Here is a 24,706-nt window from a genome sequence, read left to right as displayed (position 1 = left end):
GGAGTCCTGTGATGTCCTTGGAGTCCTTTAAATCCGTTAATGAAGTGCTGGTGTTGTTATGGCAATGTGTTATTATGCTAGAAAAATAGTTCCTCAGTGTTCGCTCTTACGATAACAATTTTGCTACAACTTGGTTATTTTGCAGATTACGGAATGTAAATAAAGTATTGTTGGCTTTTTTTGGGTGCATTTTAGAGTGATATAGAGGCAGAATAGAGTCTGCCCATTAGCTGCATTATTAGCCACCTAGAACGAGCCGATTCTTACAAATCAGAATACAAAAAAAACCCCAACATGTGTTCTTGTCTCTCATAAGGATTGTGAACTTAGGCAAAATGTCAAAAATGTGCAGTTCCCCTTCAGACATTTATAAATATTAGATATAGAGATTGAATAATTTTGTCAAATTGAGATTCTATACTTCTTTGTTTAATCATGTTCCATTTTGAGTATATCATACCACAACAAATAAACAATTGATATATTGTATGTTTTGTAAATTATGCTAGACATAAAATGACGTGAAATGTTTATTGGTTAAAATACATTCTAAGCAGCAATAACAACAACAAAACAACGCTGTCATGCATCAAAATCCACCTCAAATACCCCAAATAGATAATAATGTGCATACAAATAAAATAAAATAGCATTTTCAGGCCCATTTACAAAAAAAAAAAAAAAAAGCATGCTGCAACAGGAAGTGATGTCATCATTTGAAAGTTACTCCGCGCCTTTCCAAGATTTTGAACAGAGCGCGGTTAGCATAGCAGTCGTGTGCTCTGTTCGCGAAGCACAGAGTGGGTGTGGGCCTGTGTTTTTCCAAAAAACTTCACGTTCGAAATCTCATGGCGGTGCCTTATTATGTTTGGCGACGTCCAAGCAGTGAGTTTAATTCTCCAGCTAAATTGTTCGCCAAGCTGAAAGCTAAAGCAAGTACAAAAGTGATGTACGCCAACGAGGGAGGCTTATTCGATGAAGAGCAGACGTTTGAGGAGGAATACGGAGAGGAACTCAGTCCACCACTGAGCATCACTGATTCTGATAGTGTTTCGGAAGGAAATGTTCTCAACGACACTACCAGGTATGGTCAAGTGAAAGCGCTGACTCTTTCGCCTCTAAAGAGTCCAGATAAACGCTACTCGAACAGACGGGCAGTGGATAACTTGCATATTACAGACACCGGAAAGGGATTCAGATCCCAACACAACAAACATCCCATGGAGTCCACTGCAATGTTTAGCCGTGACATTTACGCAGAACCAGTCCCATGTTGTTCTGTAAACCTTGAGACCACCAATACTCAAGTGAAGAGAGCGTTTAAAGACGAATTTGCTCCCGTTAGCACCTCCATGCTTTCAGACACCCATTTTTCCCCCATGAAAAAGAAATTTAAGACAAGCAAACATCTGCTGCCAGAGATGAATGACAAGACCAACATGGAGGACCCAGAGAGTGAAGAAATGTATCTATTCACTACAAGTCAAAACACATGTAAACATCTGCATCCCCACCCAATATCCCCAAGGATGAAAAGTGAGGCACATCAATAACTACTTCAATATTACTTATTTATCTGCTCAATTGTAATCATGATATTGTTTTTTCTGTGAGCAGGATGCGCCGTGTTCACGGATAACCTCATGTCCCCTGCCAAGATCTTTGCCTACATCAAGGAGAGAGAGAACAGAAAACTGAAAGGGAAATACCGTGACACATACAGGGAACCCCTGAATGATGGAGGTAAATAGGAATGTAAAAGCTAAAAAAAACAACCTAATATGGCATACTCCTGCTAGGGCTGAATAATTAATCGAATTTTGATTAAAATTATGGCTTCTTACGATCATAAATAAATTATTTATATATTATTGATAAGCAGTGCAACGGAATTGACATTAATGTGAGTGAAATGGTGTCGTTATGAGGAAAACGTTAAAATGTTTGGGAAAATAACTGATCCCCGAAACACCTATTCTTCCCTGTCCTAAATAAAACAATGCGGGGCAGCCACTCGAAGCACTGACTAAACTACGAAGCTAAAATTAGCAAGAACAATTCATACACCCACAACACATCTCATCTGCTTGTGTTGTTGTGAACGACATCAATGTACAAGCTGGACAGCAGCTGCAACTTGAGAGCCGCTTTCTTTTTTGTTTAGCAGCCTCAAGCAGTTGCCACATGTCAAGCTAAGAACAAAAGCATAGCACACTTTCACCCTTTACAATAACAGCGCGGTGCGCCACATCGGGTCGGACTGGGCCCAAAAAATTAAGGTTTCAAAAAAAGTAGCTTGCACAAGCGTACTATGCTTATAGCACTCATTGATCATTTACACAATTATTATGCTTTGACTTTAAATCTAACCATCCATTTTCTACTTCTTGTCCGTCTCTGTGTCGCGGGGGGGCTGGAGCCTATTTCAGCTGCACTCTGGCCCAAAATACTGGTCAAAATTGTCCAAAGGTGTATTGTATGCCTGTGAGGATTTTTGCACTTAATTAACAAACTTTTTATTGAATTTTATTTGACACAACAGGGGCACACTCTGCTGTGGTAAAATAAGTGTAAAAGGTAAAAAACTAAATGGAAAAACATAATTGTATTGTTTTTTATATTGCTATTTTTATTTGAATTTATTGCTGTTACTATTATTTAGGGGTGCAAAAATTTGTCGACAATGGAATCGCCAACAATTATATTTGTCGACAATAGTTGTGATGTCATCACTCTGGTTTTTCCGGGCGGAAGCAAATCCTTGCCACCACTCACAAAAAGATCGCTAGTAAAGTGTGAGAACATTTCCTCCTATTCTTGTTAAAGACATGAACACCTTGCTCATTTTGCAAAGTGGCCAATTTTATGGCAGTACACCTGTGATACACGAGCATTTAAAGTAGAGACAAGATTTCGGACGTCTGGATGGATGATGCGGTCACAACCTCGGGAAAAGTGTACCATAGTAGTAGCTTACACTAGCCGACAGGCGTACTCAACAGGCCGCCATATTGCCCCAGACTTCAGTCAGCCTTGACAATAGGCTGAAGTGGTTTATCAGCTGTACTGTAGGTAGTATGTAGGTAGTATTTTACATATTGTCATTACACTTGACATCAACAGTATTATCAAATATATTGCAGCTGCTTTGTGAGGTTTTTTTCATATTGTAAGCGTACTTTAGAGTGACATTTTGGAACTTAACTAGTCAGTTGACAGTTGCAGGTAAAAAAACAAATCATGGATGTGGATGCACACCATATTATCTAGGATGCTGATTGGCAATTAAATGTTATAAAGACCAAGATCTGTGTATATTTATTCCAAAGACACTTAGTTTAACATGGCAAATTTAAGTTGTGCATATATTGAATCTTTTCAAAATTTTGTGTATTAATCACATTGACATTATTGCAAACATTGACATTATTGCAAATATCTAAATATACTACAATGTACATGTCTAACACTTGGCCACATTTAGAATTTACAAGCAAACTACTTTTATATATATATATATATATATATATAACAAAATAATAATAAAAACAGACACAGATTGACAAACATTTGTTTACTGTCTCTTTACTGACCCTTAAATAAATCTAGTTTGTCTCAGTTTGTCTCACTGACATGCCCGTTTTTCTTATGTTGTATGTCTTAGCAATATGAAAATAGGTCGAGACTAACATCTCAACCAACACAAAAAGATGGTTGTCAATGCCATACTGTGTCTCACCTACATGGTAACCCATGTGAAATACGTCCCTCCCAACAATCATTTTAGTCACATATTATAAAACATGCTGCAACTTGCACACATTTACAGCGTGAATATTCATGAAAGACTGAATACCCTTCTCTGACGATATCAGTACTTTCTGTACCCCTAAATAAGGCATAACAAGTTTGCCATTATTTCTTAATTTTAATAAGTGGCATGACTGTGTGTAGTCAGTCGGTAGAGCTTCTGTAACGAAGACAAATCTACACGTGCCACACGTTAGCCAAGTGAGAATTTTGTTGTCAATGTTGTCTAGTAAGAGACAGTTCTGAGGTGGTGTCTAGTTGGCATAGTCATGGTTGACAAGAACATTTGGCACCACCTCAAAGGCATCTAGAATGCTGTCCTCACAGTCCTTCGTAATAGGAATGATTGTAGTGTTGTCTTGTGCTTTGGCATTTCCAGTTTTCCGTAGTTCAATGATAAATACAATTGTGCTATAGCACCCCTCATCTTACATGCTTATTGGTATAAACATATTAGTGCTGTACGATGCGACAAATTTACTCGCAAATGCGCATAATAATAGACTGTGACCCTTAAAAAGCGAAAAGGGATTTCAATCCTTTTATCGCATTCTGCTCCTAAAATAAATCCCATCAAATTTGAAATAACTACAGTAAAATGTTTGCCTATCTGTGTAGCATGTTTGAAATAAATGTAAACCATAACCAAACCCACCCCACCCCATCTGCGCCATGCACAGAGGGGAGCGGGGCTGCTCCTCCAAGCTCACACACTCGATCCAACATGGATGAAACTAGATGTCAGTTGAAAGAACTGGTCAGTAAAAGAAAATGTTTTTTCACCACAACTTGACACAAACTGCACTGCAGGCTCGTAACTACAAGGGTCTGCGGGAATATTGAACAACAAATTAATGATAGAAGTGACAAACTTGCCATTCAAATAATATCGCATTTGTTGACGACAAGAACATACAGCCATAAAATCACATTTAATCTATTTATTAGGCATAGGTAACACAAACCAGTGAAAGATTCAAAACAGCTACTGTCAGAGCTGACAAACTGCTGCTGCTAGACTGCTAAGATAACGAAAATATCTCAAACTCAGACTACTGAGTGGACTAGCTGACGTCACACATCATTAGGCAACAGCCATCGCCTTTTAAAAGGCACATGCACGCACTGAAACCTATGACTAACTGCATTATGCCAGATATTTAACGTTTATTTTTTAAGTAACACATTAATTAATTTACTATTAATTTCCCTGGTAATGTATTACATTTATTAAAGAGTAATTCCGTTAGTAATTCAGTTATATTTTTGGTATTGTAATGACATGAAAGTAATTTTCAGAACACGGCCCGTCACAAAGCATCATGAAGCATTTGGCAGGTTGGTGTTTCTTTGTGTGTATGTCCTATAATGATGTGTACTTATAAAAACAACATTGTTAAAGGTCAATTATTTTCATGTTGCTGCTGACGCTTAAGCATGTCCTTTTAAACACTGCACTTTATTTTACATTTTGTTCTTTTGTGTTTTTGTTAGCTGAAGAATTTCCACAGTTTGCCTTTCCTTTCTTTTAAATGGACAACATTTTAAAAGTCACTTAAATTTTTGTAACAGCTGAATGAGCAGCACAGTTTCAGTATGAATGAATATGTATGTATTAATTAGTCATCTATCTTACAGATTAGTCGACCAGTCAGGTAATTAAGTGTACACGTATTAAATGGCTCAAATGTTTACATCAACTTTTAACTGCACCTTATGTTATTTTAGGCGTGTCCTTACGCACAACAAAGATGACTAATTCTGGCCCCACTATGGACTGGACTCTCACATTATTAACTGTATCCACTTGGCATCGATTGCACTGGTCACCCAGGGGGATCCCCACATCTACGGTCCCTTCCAAGGTTTCTCGTTGTTCCTATTGGGTTGAGTTTTTTCTTGCCCTGATGTGGGATCTTGTGCAGCCCTTTGAGACATTTGTGATTAAGGGCTATATATGTAAACTTTGATTGATAATTAATTAATAATTGTTTATACTGTAACTGAGCTGCCCTTTCAGCTGTTTCAAAAAAAAAAAGGTTTCTATTAAAAAGAAAGGAAAGGCAAAGTGCTAAAAACAAACAAACAATTAACCTTGTTTATGTATTAAAAAAAGTTGAAATAGCAGCAACGGAAAAAAACTAAACACCAAATCTAACATCCTAAAAAAGAAAAGCATTTTGTGATGTGTTTTAAAAGCTACAATGGTGTTTACACTATTGATTAACTCGTGGCAGTTTCAGCACTCTAATAGATTCCATCCCAGCCATCCATTTGCTACCGCTAGTGTTGAACTCTATCTTTGATTAATTCTTAAAATGTTGGCTATTTAATATATGTCATGTTTAATGGTGCCTGTCTCTTTGTCTGTCTGTCTGTGCGTGCGTGAGCGTTACGCTTTAGTTATTGTGCCTTTTTTACGTCATTGCAAATTGACGCTGCTTTGAAAAGTACTTCAATCGATGTAGACAAAATTTAGCTGGCTGACTTTGGCTAAAATGATAGTTAATTCTATTTTTCACACAACTTAGTCTCACACTTGTTAGCTGGCTACCAAGGCACAAGACAAGCTAACAATCTTACCGAGGCGAAGATCGCATTCTCCCTCCAGATGTCCGACATGCCTCCGCCTTAAATGCTCGCGTATTACAGACGTACTGCCATAAAAACTAAATCAGCTTTGCAAAATGAGCAAGGTATTCATGTTTTTCACAAGAATAAGAGGAAATGTTCTCACACTTTACATGTTGTTTACATGCAAGTCGCGGCAAAAAAAACACGAATGATGACGTCACAACTATTGTCTACAATATCGACTAATTGTTGCACCCCTAGCCTTAAGAAGAACTGCAATTTTTGAGGATTTTTGCCTATCGTTTACAGTCATGAGAGACAAAAACACGTATGTCTTTTGGATTTTAAAGCTGATAAACACTTGTAATGTGCGGCTAATGGGAGTTTCCCTTATAGCCTTCAAAGCTCTCATATAATTAGCATAATCACGGTTCACCGTGCGTGACTGCTCGCCGTCTGTTCGCTGTTGCGAAAAAGCTAAGTAGCGCTCTATCTCTAGCTGCTAAGCTAGCGCGGAGAAAGGCAGCGCCGGTCAGTAAGAAGCTACTCCTACAGACCGCGACCACTTCCCTGAGGACAGCAGGAACTTCACTCGGTGACAGAAAACACTGTGAGTAATGGCTTCCTGCGCGTCTTGCACCATACTCACGGAGAGGTTGGCTCTGCTAGAGGGCCGTGTCCGCCAGTTAGAGCAGAGTAATGTCGTAACTTTAGATGTTGCGGACACATCTGCTAGCGTTAGCTGTAGCGAGCTAACTAGCCCAGCTTGTAGCAGTCCTAAGCGGCCTACAAGCTACGGTGTACCGGTTGAGACGCATAATAGATTTAGCTCTTTAGCTAGTCCTACACCCCAGTCTACCGGGCACCACACCTTAGTTATAGGGGACTCCATCACCCGAAACATAAAGCTTAGCAAACCAGCCACAATAAAGTGTATCCCCGGGGCCAGAGCACCTGACATTGAAGCTAATCTTAGGGAGCTAACTCGCAACAGGCCTAGTAAACACGTACGACAGGCTAATCGCACCACTAATTATGCGAATATAGTTGTACACGTTGGCTCCAATGACACTAGAATGAGACAGTCAGAGATTACAAAGAGAAACATAGCCAGGACTTGTGATCTCGCCAGAAAGATGTCCAGGCATCGAGTAATTGTCTCTGGCCCCCTGCCTGCGAGAGGCAATGATGAGAGATATAGCAGATTAGTCTCGCTTAACAAGTGGTTGGCTAGCTACTGTAGGACGCAGGGACTAACGTTTATTGATAACTGGCCCTCTTTCTGGGGCAAACCAGGCTTGCTGATGAGAGACGGCCTTCACCCTAACCAGGAAGGCGCCATCATCCTGTCTAGAAACATAGACTACTATTTAAGTCTCACTTGACTGACTACACTAGAGCAAGCCCGGTCACAGGCAATTACAATGTCTGTTAGTCCGGGTGAGGAGTCAGTTAAGCTAGAACTAGCCAGCGCCAGGCTGGATAATCCATGTACGCATAGCAATTCTCTTAGAATAATACACAATTCACATAATGTTTTTTCTGTTGTGTCTGTGTCAGAGGTGGACATGCATTCTACTGAGGTGGCAAATTATGATATGTCCAGTCTATTGCAGCACCAAGCAAACAATCGGAAAATTCCCGTCATATCAATTCCTAGATATGGTCGAAACTATTTAAAGTGCACTACGCATAATAAACGCAACATTGTTAATATTGCCACTACGGATAATCTTAACAAAAACTCGTCAAAACAGCCCAATACCTATAATATGGGCTTTTTAAACATAAGATCATTGTCTCCCAAGGCGTTATTGGTTAATGAGGTCATTAGAGACAACAATCTTAACGTCATTGGTCTTAGCGAAACCTGGCTCAAACCGGACGAATTTTTTGCGCTCAATGAGGCATCTCCTCCTAACTATACGAATGCGCATGTTGCCCGCCCTCTTAAAAGGGGAGGGGGTGTCGCACTAATATACAATGAAAATTTCAACCTTACCCCTAACCTAAATAATAAATATAAATCGTTTGAGGTGCTTACTATGAGGTCTGTCACACCGCTACCTCTCGACCTGGCTGTTATCTACCGCCCCCCTGGGCCCTATTCGGACTTTATCAGTGAATTCTCAGAGTTCGTTGCTGATCTAGTGACGCACGCCGACAATATAATCATAATGGGGGACTTTAATGTCCATATGAATACCCCATCGGACCCTCAGTGCGTGGCGCTCCAAACCATAATTGATAGCTGTGGTCTTACACAAATAATACATGAACCCACGCATCGCAACGGTAATACAATAGATCTAGTGCTTGTCAGGGGTGTCACCACCTCCAAAGTTATGATACTTCCATATACTAAAGTAATGTCCGATCATTACCTTATAAAATTTGAAGTTTTGACTCTTTGTCAACAAGCTAATAATAATAATAACTGCTATAGCGGCCGCAACATTAATGCTGCCACAACGATGACTCTTGCTGACCTACTGCCTTCGGTAATAGCACCATTCCCAAATTATGTCGGCTCTATTGATAAACTCACTAACAACTTTGACGATGCCTTGCGCGAAATTATTGATAGTATAGCACCGCTAAAGCAAAAAAGGGCCCCTAAAAGGCGCACCCCATGGTTTACAGAAGAAATTAGAGCTCATAAATTATCATGTAGAAAACTGGAACGCAAATGGCGCGCGACTAAACTTGAGGTTTTCCATCAAGCATGGAGTGATAGTTTAATAACTTATAAACGCATGCTTACCTTAGCTAAAGCTAAATACTACTCAAATCTCATCCGCCTCAACAAAAACGATCCTAAATTTCTGTTTAGTACAGTAGCATCGCTAACCCAACAAGGGACTCCTCCCAGTAGCTCCACCCACTCGGCAGATGATTTTATGAATTTCTTTAATAAGAAAATTGAACTCATTAGAAAGGAGATTAAAGACAACGCATCCCAGCTACAACTGGGCTCTATTAACACAAATACGACTGTATATACGACGGACACTGCCCTCCAAAATAGTCTCTCTATTTTTGATGAAATAACATTAGAGGAATTATTACAGCGTGTAAGTGGGATAAAACAAACAACATGTTTACTTGACCCACTTCCTGGGAAACTTATCAAGGAACTGTTTGTATTATTAGGTCCATCAGTGTTAAATATTATAAACTTATCACTTTCCTCCGGCACTGTTCCCCTAGCATTCAAAAAAGCGGTTATTCATCCTCTGCTCAAAAGACCTAACCTCGATCCTGACCTCATGGTAAACTACCGACCGGTCTCCCACCTTCCGTTTATTTCCAAAATTCTCGAAAAAACTGTTGCACAGCAGCTAAATGAACACTTAGTGACTAACAATCTCTGTGAACCTTTTCAATCCGGTTTCAGGGCAAATCACTCTACGGAGACAGCCCTCGCAAAAATGACTAATGATCTATTGCTAACGATGGATTCTGATGCGTCATCTATGTTGCTGCTTCTTGATCTTAGCGCCGCTTTCGATACCGTCGATCATAATATTTTATTAGAGCGTATCAAAACACGTATTGGTATGTCAGACTTAGCCTTGTCTTGGTTTAACTCTTATCTTACTGACAGGATGCAGTGCGTCTCCCATAACAATGTGACCTCGGACTATGTCAAGGTAACGTGCGGAGTTCCCCAGGGTTCGGTTCTTGGCCCTGCACTCTTTAGTATTTACATGCTGCCGCTGGGTGACATCATACGCAAGTACGGTGTTAGCTTTCACTGTTATGCTGATGACACTCAACTCTACATGCCCCTAAAGCTGACCAACACGCCGGACTGTAGTCAGCTGGAGGCGTGTCTTAATGAAATTAAACAATGGATGTCCGCTAACTTTTTGCAACTCAACGCTAAGAAAACGGAAATGCTGATTATCGGTCCTGCTAGACACCAACATCTATTTAATAATACCACCTTAACATTTGACAACCAAACAATTAAACAAGGAGACTCGGTAAAGAATCTGGGTATTATCTTCGACCCAACTCTCTCGTTTGAGTCACACATTAAGAGTGTTACTAAAACGGCCTTCTTTCATCTCCGTAATATCGCTAAAATTCGTTCCATCTTGTCCACTAGCGACGCTGAGATCATTATTCATGCGTTCGTTACGTCTCGTCTCGATTACTGTAACGTATTATTTTCGGGCCTCCCTATGTCTAGCATTAAAAGATTACAGTTGGTACAAAATGCGGCTGCAAGGCTTTTGACAAAAACAAGAAAGTTTGATCATATTACGCCTATACTGGCTCACTTGCACTGGCTTCCTGTGCACTTAAGATGCGACTTTAAGGTTTTACTACTTACGTATAAAATATTACACGGTTTAGCTCCAGCCTATCTCGCCGATTGTATTGTACCATATGTCCCGACAAGAAATCTGCGTTCAAAGAACTCCGGCTTATTAGTGATTCCCAGAGCCAAAAAAAAGTCTGCGGGCTATAGAGCGTTTTCTATTCGGGCTCCAGTACTCTGGAATGCCCTCCCGGTAACAGTTAGAGATGCTACCTCAGTAGAAGCATTTAAGTCCCATCTTAAAACTCATTTGTATAATCTAGCCTTTAAATAGACCCCCCCTTTTTTAGACCAGTTGATCTGCCGTTTCTTTTCTTCTCTCCTCTTCTCCCCTGTCCCTTGCGAGGGGGAGTTGCATAGGTCCGGTGGCCATGGATGAAGTGCTGGCTGTCCAGAGCCGGGACCCCGGGTGGACCACTAGCCTGTGCATCGGTTGGGGACATCTCTGCGCTGCTGACCCGTCTCCGCTCGGGATGGTTTCCTGTTGGCCCCGCTGTGGACTGGACTCCCGCTGATGTGTTGGATCCACTGTGGACTGGACTTTCACAATGTTATGTCAGACCCACTCGACATCCGTTGCTTTCGGTCTCCCCTAGAGGGGGGGGGTTACCCACATATGCGGTCCTCTCCAAGGTTTCTCATAGTCATTCACCGACGTCCCACTGGGGTGAGTTTTTCCTTGCCCGTATGTGGGCTCTGTACCGAGGATGTCGTTGTGGCTTGTACAGCCCTTTGAGACACTTGTGATTTAGGGCTATATAAATAAACATTGATTGATTGATTGATTGAAAGCCCTCTAAAACAACTTCAAAACCCTCCGTACAATGTTTACCGTATTTTGGTCATTTTAATCATTGATTTTTTGTTCCATAGCAGCACACTTCCGACTTCTGGCAACAACTCTCTGTGCTACTTTTCGAAACAAACGTGAGTGTGTTTTCTAATAATGGCGGACAACTGCCAATCAAGGGAGTCACACTTAAATATCGATAATACACGCCATGCGTGTTATTACAACTACAATACATACGCTGTCGAGCTAGCTCTGTACAATCAAACCATGAAATGTAGACTAAGACTTTACAGATACTGTAAAATGATTGTTCATGTTTTTCAATCGGTACAGATTGGGGTCCTATCGCATTGTGTTGTGCATTACATACTCAAACGGGTTCTGTGCTGACGTAGAAGTTAGCGTATTATTTCCTCAGTTAGCTTTTATGGCTAATACCGAAGCATGTAGATGTGTTACTACGCTGGAAAGAGTTCCTCCGTGTTCGCTCTTATAATAATGTCGCTACAGCGTGGTTATTATACAGGTTACGGAACATAAATGAAGTATTATTGGAATTTGTTTAAAAATGTATTTTAAAGTGATTTGGAGGTAGACTTGATTGCTCCTATTCGCTGCATTGCTAGCCACCAAGAACGAGACCATTTTTACATGGAAATGCATTAAAAAAACATCAACAGTACTTAATTTATGTTTTGTAACCTGTATAATAACCAAACTGTAGCGACATTGCTATTGTAAGAGTGTACACGGACAAACTCTTTTTCCAGCGAAGTAACACATCGGCATGTGGTGTTAGGCGTGAAAGGTAACTACGGCGAGAGATAAGCTAGCTTATGTGTCAGCAGCCAAATCACGTTTGAGTTTGTAATACACAACACAATGCTATAGGACACACATCTGTACTGACTGAAAAACATAAACAACCATATTAGCATTGGCCCACGTGTCATATTTTGTTTGTACCGAGCTAGCTTGACCGTGTATGTACTGTAGTTGTAATAACACGCTTGACGTACTGCGTGTATCATGATTGGTATTAAAGTGACTCACTCGATGGACAATTGTGCATTTGGTCCAGTTGGCCGGGGACTTTTTTTCAAATTGACAAGGTATGCACTCCATTTATGTCGAAAAAGCATGGCTCCAATTTCCACATTTACAGCGTCAAAGTCAAGCCGACTTCACTCTCTTGGCTTTCGTCTGCTCCAAAGTTTCACTCTTTCTTCGTGCTTGCTTCTATACAGTAGTTCATCCTCCGTATATTCAGATTCAAAAAGATAAGGTTGTGGCTCCTCATTTGTCAAAAAATACTTGTCTTCTTTGTCTATTACTGCCATGATTTAAAAAACGGTCTCATTTGTATCCTGAAGCAGGAACACACATTTGTTGCTGGAAGTCGAAAGTGCGCTGCTATGGAAGCAGAAATAAATGCACAGAGAAAACCAGTACCTGCAATGCATAAAATGACCATAATACGGTAAATATTTTACATATTACATATTTTAATGAACGTGTATGTTACTACATTATATATATACTTGCAGTGTGTATCTAAAACGTTGATAAAGTGTTTTGAAGTTGTGTTAGAGGGCTTCGAAGGTTACAACGGTGAATCCCATTCACCGCATCTTCAAAGGGTTTTTATCTTTAAAAACCTTTAAAAAAAACTGTGTTCTTGTCTCTCAAAATGATTGTGAACTATAGGCAAAATTACAAAAAAAAAGTGCACTTCCCCTTTAAATAACTTAAGCTGCACTTAAGTCGATGGAAAAGTAGAGCTAATATATATGTGTATGCTTTATAAACCGACGAGTTGACTATGAAAATAGTCATTAGTTGCAGCCCTAGTATTATTAATATTTTACTTTTTGTTCTTCCCTTACTAGTTTATAAATCCGTTCTTTTGAATTGTATATAAAGTTGAGTTTTGGTGGTGCAATAAATACTCATGTTTTCCAATTAATGAATAATCATGTAGGCCTGGATGATATGGCCTAAAAAAATAAATCTTAGATTTTTTCACAAAAAATTAGATTTATGATTTTTTTCAGATTTTTCCCTACTTTTTAAAGAAGCCATTGAATACAAATGACAGAGATAACTCACAACAAGCATTTCATTTTATTTGATCAAAAACTAGTAGTTTGAAATGACACTGCATCTTACTGTTAGGAAAATTCTAATTTGAATTTGAATATTTTAGACCAGATATACATTTTGTGGAATAATTTTTATAGAACTAAATTAAGAGCTTCCTCAAGGAAGCAATACTTGTGTCTTGAACAAAGTACTTTTGTAAACAAAAAATTTTCTTTGCACATTGCATGCAACTAAATAATAATCTCCAACATTAATATTAATTAAGTTAAAACGTCTGTCTTGAATAAAATACCTCTCTAAAAAATGTATTATACATTGTATGATTAATTTTAGTTTGAGTCAAGTCAAGTGTATAAACACAGGCTTTTTCTTTCATTCACACAACTTGGTGGGGAAAAATTAGTTTTAAGTAATAATTCATATTACCGTATTTTCCGCACCATAAGGCGCCCCGTGTTATTAGCCGCGCGTTTAATGAACGGCATATTTCAAAACTTTGTTTACCTATTAGCCGCCCCGTGCTATTAGCCGCACCTACGCTACGCTAAAGGGAATGTCAACAAAACAGTCAGATAGGTCAGTCAAACTTTAATAATATATTACAAACCAGCGTTCTAACAACTCTGTTCACTCCCAAAATGTAATGTGCAAATGTGCAATCACAAAAATAGTAACACTCAAAATAGTGCAGAGCAATAGCAACATCAATAACTCAACGTTGCTCGAACGTTAGTGTCACACAACACACAAAATAAACATTTAAAGCTCACTTTCTGAAGTTATTACTCATCTACAAATCCCTCGAATTCTTCTTCTTCGGTGTGCTTCACTTGTTTTTTGACACCATCTATGATGTGGACGCGCATGAAGTCGTAGATCAACAGGAACGGCGCTGCGTGAAAAAAGTCACCCGGTGTCTTCGCGTAAACGTCTATCAACCACTCGCTCATCTTTTCTTCATCCATCCATCCCTTCGAGATAGCTTTTATGATGACGCCGGCTGGAAAGTTCTCTTTTGGCAAGGTCTTCCTTTTGAATATCACCGTGGGTGGAAGTTTCTGGCCGTTAGCATGGCAAGCTAGAACCACAGTAGGACGACTTCTCATTCCCTGTGGTGCGAATATTCACCGTACGTGCTCCCGTTGTATCCACAGTGCGGTTCACATGAATATCAAAAGTCAGTGGAACCTTGTACGCGTGTCTCTTAGTAGGAGACATTTTGTTGTCTTTACAGAAAAACAAATGAAATTAAATATCCGCGAGCTTCTTCTTCTACGGGGGCGGGTGCTCACCTTGGCGGTTGCTTACAGTAGAAGAAGAAGCGCTTCCTCTTCTATGGGGGCGGTTCCTTACCGTAGAAGAAGAAGCGCTTCCTCTTTTACGGGAAAAAAAGATGGCGACTGTTTACCGTAGTTGCGAGACCTAAACCTTATGAAAATAAATATGAATATTAATCCATATATAAGGCGCACCGGGTTATTAGCCGCACTGTCTGCTTTTGACAAAAATTGTGGTTTTTAGGTGCGGCTTATGGTGCGGAAAATACGGTAGTTATTTGTTACATTATTAATCAATCAATCAATGTTACTTATATAGCCCTAAATCACGAGTGTCTCAAAGGGCTGCACAAGCCACAATGACATCCTCGGCTCAGATCCCACATCAGGGCAAGGAAAAACTCAACCCAATGGGACAATGAGAAACCTTGGAGAGGACCGCAGATGTGGGACCCCCCCCCCCGGATGACCGGTGCAATGGGAGTCGAGTGGATCTAGCATAATATTGTGAGAGTCCAGTCCATAGTGGGGCCAGCAGGAGATCATCCCGAGCGGAGACAGGTCAGCAGCACAGAGACGTCCCGAACCAATGCACAGACGAGCGATCCACCCTGGGTCTCGACTTTGGATAGCCAGCGCTTCATCCGTGGCCACCGAACCTGTGCCCTCGAGACGTCGCTAGTGGACAAAATGGAACAAATTTTAGCGATATTACGGAGATAAAAGAAGGCCGTTTTAGTAACACTCTTGATGTGTGACTCAAACGAGAGAGTTGAGTCGAAGATGATACCCAGATTCTTTACCGAGTCGCCTTGTGTAATTGTTTGGTTGTCAAATGTTAAGGTGGTATTATTAAATAGGTGTCGGTGTCTAGCAGGACCGATAATCAGCATTTCCGTTTTCTTAGCGTTGATTTGCAAAAAGTTAGCGGACATCCATTGTTTAATTTCATTAAGACACGCCTCCAGCTGACTACAATCCGGCGTGTTGGTCAGCTTTAGGGGCATGTAGAGTTGGGTGTCATCAGCATAACAGTGAAAGCTAACACCGTATTTGCGTATGATGTCACTTAGCGGCAGCATGTAGATGCTGAAGAGTGGGAGACGCACTGCATCCTGTCAGTAAGATAGGAGTTAAACCAAGACAAGGCTAAGTCTGACATACCAATACGTGTTTTGATACGCTCTACTAAAATATTATGATCGACGGTATCGAAAGCAGCGCTAAGATCAAGAAGCAGCAACATAGATGACGCATCAGCATCCATCGTTAGCAATAGATCATTTGTCATTTTTGCGAGGGCTGTCTCCGTAGAGTGATCTGCCCTGAAACCGGATTGAAAGGGTTCACAGAGATTGTTAGACGCTAAGTGTTCATTTAGCTGCTGTGCAACAATTTTTTCGAGGATTTTTTAAATAAAGGGAAGGTGGGTAGTTTACCATGAGGTCAGGATCAAGGTTAGGTCTTTTGAGCAGAGGATGAATAACCACTTTTTTTCATGCTAGGGGAACAGTGCCAGGGGAAAGTGATAAGTTTATAATATTTAGCACTGATGGACCTAATATTACAAAAAAGCTCCTTGATAAGTTTCCCAGGAAGTGGGTCAAGTAAACATGTTGTTTGTTTTATTCCATTTACTGTATTTTTCGGAGTATTAGTCGCTCCGTAGTATAAGTCGCACCGGCCGAAAATGCATAATAAAGAAGGAAAAAAATATATATAACTCGCATTTTTTGGGGAAATTTATTTGATAAAACCGAACACCAAGAATAGACATTTGAAAGGCAATTTAAAATAAATAAAGAATAGTGAACAACAGGTTGAATAAGTGTACGTTGTATGACGCATAAATAACCAACTGAGAACGTGCCTTGTATGTTAACGTAACATAAGACATAACATAAGAGTCATTCAAATAACTATAACATATAGAACATGCTATACGTTTACCAAACAATCTGTCACTCCTAATCACTAAATCCGATGAAATCTTATACGTCTAGTCTCTTACGTGAATGAGCTAAATAATATTATTTGATATTTTACGGTAATGTGTTAATAATTTCACACATACGTCGCTCCTGAGTATAAGTCGCACCCCGGGCCAAACTTTGAAAAAAACTGCGACTTATAGTCAGAAAAATGCTCAGTCTTTCACAAGAAAGACATTGCACATTAATATAGTTCTGTAAAAATCAATGTCTTTTGTGCAAATTCAAAGAAAGGGAACAGTGTAGGGCTGGGCGATATATCGAATATACTCGATATATCGCGGGTTTGTCTCTGTGCGATATAGAAAATTACTATATCGTGATATTTGAGTATGTTCTCTCGCAGTTGCTTTTAGCTGCAGGCATTACACTACAAGCTCTTCTCACTCTTTGTTGTCTCTCCTTCTCACAGAGACATAAAACAAGCGCACATACGTATACGCCCTCGCGGAGCAGATAGGTAGCGGCATCGGTAACGTTAGCTGTGGTGCGAGTGGTAATATGAGAGAAAAAAGGTGCGAATCTGGTAACAAATGAAGGAAGAATTAATTCCCAAGAAAAACAGCAGGGGGTTCATCGTCTGGCGGTGGTTTGGCTTGAAGTGGGAATATGTCGAACAGACAACCGTAATTTGTCAAGTGTGGGGCAAAAGCATTGCTACAAAAAGTAGCATTACTGCTAATATGTAGCATCATTTTAAAAGTCACCTGCTAGAGAATGAAGAGTGCTTACTCCGCATGTCAACATTTCCGTTCGGTGCCACACCAACAAAATGCAGAGGCAACCATTTCCACATCAACACCCATCTATCCATCCATTTTCTACCGCTTGTCCTTTTCGGGGTCACGGGGGTTGCTGGAGCCTATCTCAGCTGCATTCGGACAGAAGGCGGGGTACACCCTGGACAAGTCGCCACCTCATCGCAGGGCCAACACAGATAGACAGACAACGTTCAATCAATCAATGTTTATTTATATAGCCCTAAATCACAAGTGGGACGTCGATGTGAATGACTATGAGAAACCTTGGAGAGGACCGCATATGTGGGTGACCCCCCCTTAGGGAAACCGGATGCAATGGACGTCGAGTGGGTCTGACATAATATTGTGAAAGTCCAGTCCATAGTGGATCTAACTTTCACACTCACATTTACACACTAGGGCACCGTATGAAAAATATAGTCAATAACAAAAGGAGACGTCCGCAGGAACCTATCACATAGCAAAGGACATACACTATTTGATTTCCTATTATGCAGCTCATTTTTATTTGACAGTTATTGAAATATCTTGTGTGACATCATGCACAAAAGTGCACTTTATTTGTTTTAAACTATTGTAGTGGCGATCTGTACAAAAAGTGCACTTTAGTGTTGTTTTTATATGTCATCTTAGTGACATCATGCACAAAAGTGCACTCATAGCTTGTTTTAAAATGTCTCTGACAAGCTTGCATTTTCTGTTTTGAAATTACATGAATATTTGTGCCACTGCTTAAAAATTGTTTAATAAATACAGTTTTGGTCAATTGACTTAGTTGTGATTTCCCTCTCTGCATGAAAGTTAAAAATGAGCATATATTAATGCAGTATGAAGAAGAATGTTTTAATGTAGACACATAGAATCATCATACTGGTGTGAGTATATGCATCAAGTGTTCATTCAAGGCTAAGCCAAAATATCGAGATATATATCGTGTATCGTGACATGGCCTAAAAATATTGAGATATTAAAAAAAGGCCATATCGCCAAGCCCTGGAACAGTTTCTGATTTACTACAACGTCATTTTTAAAAGTTTTTATTGTTGGTTTGTTGAAATCAAAATGCGGCGAGCCACTGCATTGGTAGGGTAAATGGTAAATGCTATGTACTTATTGTTTTGGCTGCAATGTAATATCTGTTCTACACACAGGCGACAGATGTCGATCCCCTTCTCTCAGTTGGAAGAAGTTCGATGAAGACAATGCTCAAAGTGATTCGAACAGTAAGACCCCAGTGACCATGACTCAAGTGAAGGTTGCCAGCTGCCAGCCAGACACACGTCATCCCAAGGAGGCTGCTTCCCCTGTTGTGGCGTCGGAACCTATTTTGCTAGAAGATCCAATTGTCTTTAAAACTCCCCGCATTGCCATCCCAAAGAAACGCAAGGCTGTGTTCAAGAACAAGCAATGGCCAAAGCCCAAAGAAAACACAACCAATGTAAGTCGAGTACTTGTTTTACTCCAAGCAATTTTTTTACAGAAGGATGTGTAAAGTAAAGTATTGTGTACAGCATACATTATACTAAAATGTACTTTTTTGTTAAATACAGTTGGTTTTGCAGTATTTCTTTCAATTTCCAGTTCTGGAGTGCCTGGGTTTTTTTTTGCGTGTCACACTTGCGCTCATCAGGCGTAGTGGACTGTACCTCTACTGTTACATTTGGGGTTCACACATGCACAGGCTGTGTGTAGGTGTGTTCGTGGTGATTAGATGGATGAGGACAAATGTGCACACATGGATTCAGTGGGAGAATCTTTGAGATTTACCTTGACTGAAGTTAAAAAAAACTCCTGGATTGTGATGTCTTTGAGTAGGTATAAAATACTGTAGATTTCGCCTTTACGTTGAAGGATTGCAAGTACAAGATTCAATCAACAATCTCCACGTCAAAATAACATTAGTAAACTCAGTACAGCTGTCTATTTTTCTCTCGCATCCAACCACGCTGGCTCCCCCACCCTTCTTTTTCCATTTGTCACGCTCATCCAGTCACTAGTCAGATGTCATGCTCCTGCACATATTTACAGCCTCACAGACTGTCTGAAACTATAAAACTAGCAATCACAGCTAACTTGGTTGTGCATTAAAACACCTCTGTTCATCAATATAGTGAGATGTAGTAAATGTGTACATTATCTTTCAAATCAGCACACACTTACATGGGGCCCAGGAAACAACTTGAAGGTTTTTTTAAATCTTGCATTAGTGCGTGATATAGGGTTTACGGCTTTATAAAATGAAACCAACATGTGGTCCTTGGTTAAATGAGGTTTAAAAACAGTCGATACACATTTCTTGTTACACAAACCAAAAATGGGAAGAGGACAAAGACCAAGAGCCTGATTTACTAAGATCCAAACACCACACGGTAAACCAAGTGTGCAATCTATAATAGTATACTATATTCCTATATATTATTAGTGGAAGTTTTTTGTGGGTTTTACTAACACTGCGTGTGCAATTGTAAAGTGGTGCAGACCGCCTCATTTAAATGAGGATTTTGCGTGTACTATATACGGGGCATCACCACAGATACACTTATTTACTGCACATTCATCAAATAATGCTCCTACCTATGGCGTTTGGCAATGTTTTTAAACAAGCAGGAGACATCTACCACTTTTTTGGGGCAATTTAGAAGCAGTCGTGCACTTACTCCACAGAAGACGCAAACAAATGCATACTTAAAGGAGTTTTTTTTCCATATAGAAATATCTTAATATATTCTATATGATTGGAAAAAAAGAAAAAAAAAAAAAAGGAAGGACGCCAAAACCCATCATTTGAATTTGTTCAGCCCCTTAAGTCTTCTGGAACCTATAAAATATATATATATTACATATATAATATATTTAAAAAAATAATCAAACGAAATGTCCTATACTTTTTTATTTCTGACCGTATAAAATGTTGACAAACACACATAGGACGCAGGATTTTCGTCTGTCCATCGTCTGTCCGTGCAGCGTGAGCACTGATCCTGCAGCCATGTGTAGAAATGTCAGTTTGCACGTCTTTCTGATATGTGCTTAATAAAACGCAAAATAGTGCTCGCAAAACGGTGATAAGTGTTGATAAATCACATTGCGCATGCTAAATAATAATACTTGCATTGTCTCTCAAAAAATTAAATGTTTATCAGTTTGAACATCAAATATGTTGTCTTTGTAGCATACTCAACTGAATATGGGTTGAAAATGATTTGCAAATCATTGTATTCCGTTTATATTTACAGCTAACACAATTTCCCAACTCATATGGAAACGGGGTTTGTACAATATATTTCAACATGAGAAAGTCAGTATGTCAATAGATTGTAAGTTAATTTTTATGTATATATTTTTCTCACAATGTTGTCACTCTTTTTTACCTAATCATTTTATAATTTTATTCTGGTAATATTTGTTTATTCTTGTAGTATTTTGACATATATATTATACATTTGCTGTGTTTTCCGCTTTGCAGGAGGGTGTGATTTATCTTAAAAAATGGTTCCTGAGGAGGAATCGCAAAGGCATGTTTGTCGATGGAATCCGCGTGTAAGTTTTACTGAAATGATTCATAGTTTCAAATGTGGAAAATCTGATTGCAAGTTTGTTCACAGAGAGGACAACATACAGTGGAACAGTAACATCATAGTAGAGAGATTTTCCAACACCGAGCTGAAGACCGTCTCTGGCAGGGTTTATAGCTTAGTGGGCAAGATGGAGATGGATGTTAAAAATAGTGAGTAAATGCACTGGATTTGTACTCTAGTTACCCTAGTTAGCTCCATAGAGGTAAACTATTGCATTGTTAATAATACAGCTGTTTGGTGCTTATTCTGTTTTGGTGTGCAAGTGTACCTAATGAATTGACCTTTCAGCATATGTTATTACCCTTTCTTGTGAACTCATTTTGAACATGATCCTATGTAACAGGGTTTCCTATGTGGCTTTTGAGGAGGTTTGTGAATGGATTTCCTGTTAACTGGAAGGAGCTTTACGAGAAGTTTCTGTTCGAGTTACAAGAGTAAGCATTTATTTAAGCCTCATTATTCCCTTTGAAATTATGACTAAGGGCTGTATTGATTTTGTTCTTGCAGAGAAAACCTTGAACCAAAAAGCCAAATTACCAGGACAGCATCAGAGACATCTGCCCTCATACAAACAAGGAAACGGCCGAAGAAAACTCCTGTTAGGACCTGTAAGTGCACGATACAAATAATTACCAGCATTCAAAACCATTTTGCACTATCCTAATTCATACACATTCTCTTACTCTGCAGCGGATTCTTGTTTGCCTTGTTCTTCTTCCACATTAGTGTCTCGCAGTGGTCGCCTGATAAAGCCACCCTTGGAGTACTGGAAAGGAGGCAGGGTCATTGCGGACGCAGACATGAATATTACTGTCTTTGAAGGTTATAATACACCTATCGACTACCCCGTAAGCATTGTACATTTAGCCCATGTGGCCTTTTTCTTCTAAAATGATCTTTCTTAACTGATATTCTTAGACACTGTGTGTGAATGCTAAGCAATACTGTCAAAAAAGCTTATTAATACCCATCACATAACCTAGCAAAATATACTGAAAATATGCCCCCCACGGACTGTGAGCAGTATTGAGGATAAATGCAATTCTTCTCTGCGGTCTTCGGGGCCTCAATTTTTTCCAGGATTGTGTTCTCCACCAAAAATAATCCTCACCACTACTGTCACTAATGCAGCAATCGGGTCCACTTGACAAGTTCCGGCAACACTATTAAAAGATTAACAACGCGACATAGATGGATCAACATGGAGACGACAGAAAATACATCCGTGCCAAAAATCCAAACGTGTAAATATCGTGACGAGTGATCCACAATAATGTACATTTGAACTCATACTGGTATGTTCCAGACTTTTACAACCAATAACAATAACTGATATTCATGTACATATAGTTAACCAAGATTTTATGACAATAAATACATTTAAATTCCACACTTTTGGCCAATGTGTACATACACTAACAATTAAATATATATTGTAGGGATAAGGATATTGTCAACTATTGTTTTTTAACTTAGCAAAAATTTGAGTTCAAATACACTACATACTATAATTCTGAGTACCATAAAAACAATTATAAATCTTTGTGTAAAACAACAAAGTTGGAATGTATTGATATTTTAACGTTTGGGTTATTTCATAGATACACAAGCAACTCAAAGATTCTGAACAGGATTTCATAAAATGAAAAAAAAAAATCTGTCCAACACAACATACATATAAATGAGGCCAGTAGAACTAAGCCAATAAGATTCTGAATTGCTCTTAGCAACAACACCGAAACAACTGGAGTCACATCTTTTGTTGATTGACAAATATATATATATATTATATTTTTCCCTGGCAGTTGTGCAATAATACAACATTGCAATAAGTGCCTGCCCCTCAGAAGGACAACATTCAATTGTAGAAATCAGGGTTCAAATAATAAAACATTTTCCACTAAGAAATAATAAACGCTAACTAACGCCTGTGCATCCTGATGAACCATGAAGTTAAACATGGTTAAATATATGCATATATATGTATACAAAACCCAAAACCAGTGAAGTTGGCACGTTGTGTAAATCGTAAATAAAAATGGAATGCGTCCATCGCTTGTCCCTTTTGGGGTCGCGGGGGTGCTGGAGCCTATCTCAGCTGCACATGAGTGGAAGGCGGGGTACACTCTGGACAAGTCGCCACCTCATCGCAGGGCCAAGAATACAATGATTTCTAAATCCTTTTCAACCTATATTCAATTGAATGAACTGCAAAGACAAGATACTTAACGTTTGAACTGGAAAAATGTATTTTTTGCAAACATTAGCTCATTTGGAATTTAATGCCTGCAACATGTTTCAAAAAAGCTTGCACAAGTTGCAAAAAAGACTGAGAAAGTTGAGGAACGCTCATCAAACACTTATTTGGAACATCCCAAAGGTGAACAGGCTAATTGGGAACAGGTGGGTGCCATGATTGGGTATAAAAGCAGCTTCCATGAAATGCTCAGTCATTCACAAACAAGAATCGGGCGAGGGTCACCACTTTGTGAACAAATGCGTGAGCAAATTGTCGGACAGTTTAAGAACAACATTTCTCAACAAGCTATTGCAAGGAATTTAGGGATTTCACTATCTACGGTGCGTAATATCATCAAAAGGTTTAGAGAATCTGGAGAAATCACTGCACGTACGCGATGATATTACAGACCATGGGTCCCTCAGGCGGTACTGCATCAAAAAGCGACATCAGTGTATAAAGGATATCACCACATGGGCTCAGGAACACTTCAGAAAACCACTGTCAGTAACTACAGTTGGTCGCTAAATCTGTAAGTGCAAGTTAAAACTCTGTTATGCAAACCCAAAGCCATTTTTACACCCAGAAACGCCGCCAGCTTTGCTGGGCCAGAGCTCATCTAAGATGGACTGATGCCAAGTGGAAAAGTGTTCTGTGGTCTGAAGAGTCCACATTTCAAATTGTTTTTGGAAACCGTGGACGTCGTGTCCTCTGGACCAAAGAGGAAAAGAACCATCGAGATTATTATAGGCGCAAAGTTCAAAAGCCAGCATGTGTGATGGTATGGGGGTGTATTAGTGCCCAAAAATGTATTACTGCCAAATTTATATGCTGATTTCAAAAGGCCACGGCCCCCTGACACCCCTTCTCAACTGTCTATGTAAAGTCAAGGCTTGGTTAGCCCAGAATTTTTTAATAACGAATGAGGGAAAAACGGAAATTTCAGTTTTTGGTCCGGCCCTCACTGACTTGGGACCATTGCAAAATTATGTGCGTCCCAAAGTCACCAGCCTTGGCGTCACTAAAGACAGCGATTTTAAACTTGACAAACAAGTCAATGGCGTTTTAAAATCGTGTTTTTATCATCTTCGTCTTTTAGTAAAGGTAAAACCGTTTTTATCTTTTAACCTTTTTGAACAAGTCGTGCATGCTTTTATTTCAATTCGCCTGGACTACTGCAATGCACTTTATGCTGGCATTAGCCAAAAAGCTCTCTCCCGGTTGCAGTTAGTCCAGAACGCGGCAGCACA

The 24,706-nt window shown here is 39.5% G+C and overlaps 1 protein-coding gene across 2 annotated transcripts in view; it reads left to right on the top strand.

Moving 5' to 3' along the window:
- The first annotated feature begins 718 nt into the window (after window positions 1-718).
- mis18bp1 (MIS18 binding protein 1) overlaps window positions 719-24,706 on the top strand; it is a 49,432-nt gene continuing 25,444 nt past the window's right edge. For both annotated transcript variants that reach the window (XM_062042337.1, XM_062042336.1), the window contains exons 1-8: window positions 719-1,536; window positions 1,618-1,743; window positions 18,791-19,077; window positions 21,106-21,179; window positions 21,245-21,366; window positions 21,561-21,651; window positions 21,725-21,825; window positions 21,908-22,065. In XM_062042337.1, coding sequence (XP_061898321.1) covers window positions 849-1,536; window positions 1,618-1,743; window positions 18,791-19,077; window positions 21,106-21,179; window positions 21,245-21,366; window positions 21,561-21,651; window positions 21,725-21,825; window positions 21,908-22,065 — 1,647 coding nt within the window. In that variant the 5' untranslated portion in view covers window positions 719-848. The remainder of the gene's footprint in view (window positions 1,537-1,617; window positions 1,744-18,790; window positions 19,078-21,105; window positions 21,180-21,244; window positions 21,367-21,560; window positions 21,652-21,724; window positions 21,826-21,907; window positions 22,066-24,706) is intronic.

Source organism: Entelurus aequoreus, linkage group LG03 (genome assembly GCF_033978785.1).
Source record: "Entelurus aequoreus isolate RoL-2023_Sb linkage group LG03, RoL_Eaeq_v1.1, whole genome shotgun sequence".
NCBI lineage: Eukaryota > Metazoa > Chordata > Actinopteri > Syngnathiformes > Syngnathidae > Entelurus > Entelurus aequoreus.
Note: the sequence above shows the minus strand (reverse complement) of the source record. Positions and strands in the feature narration are given on the sequence as shown.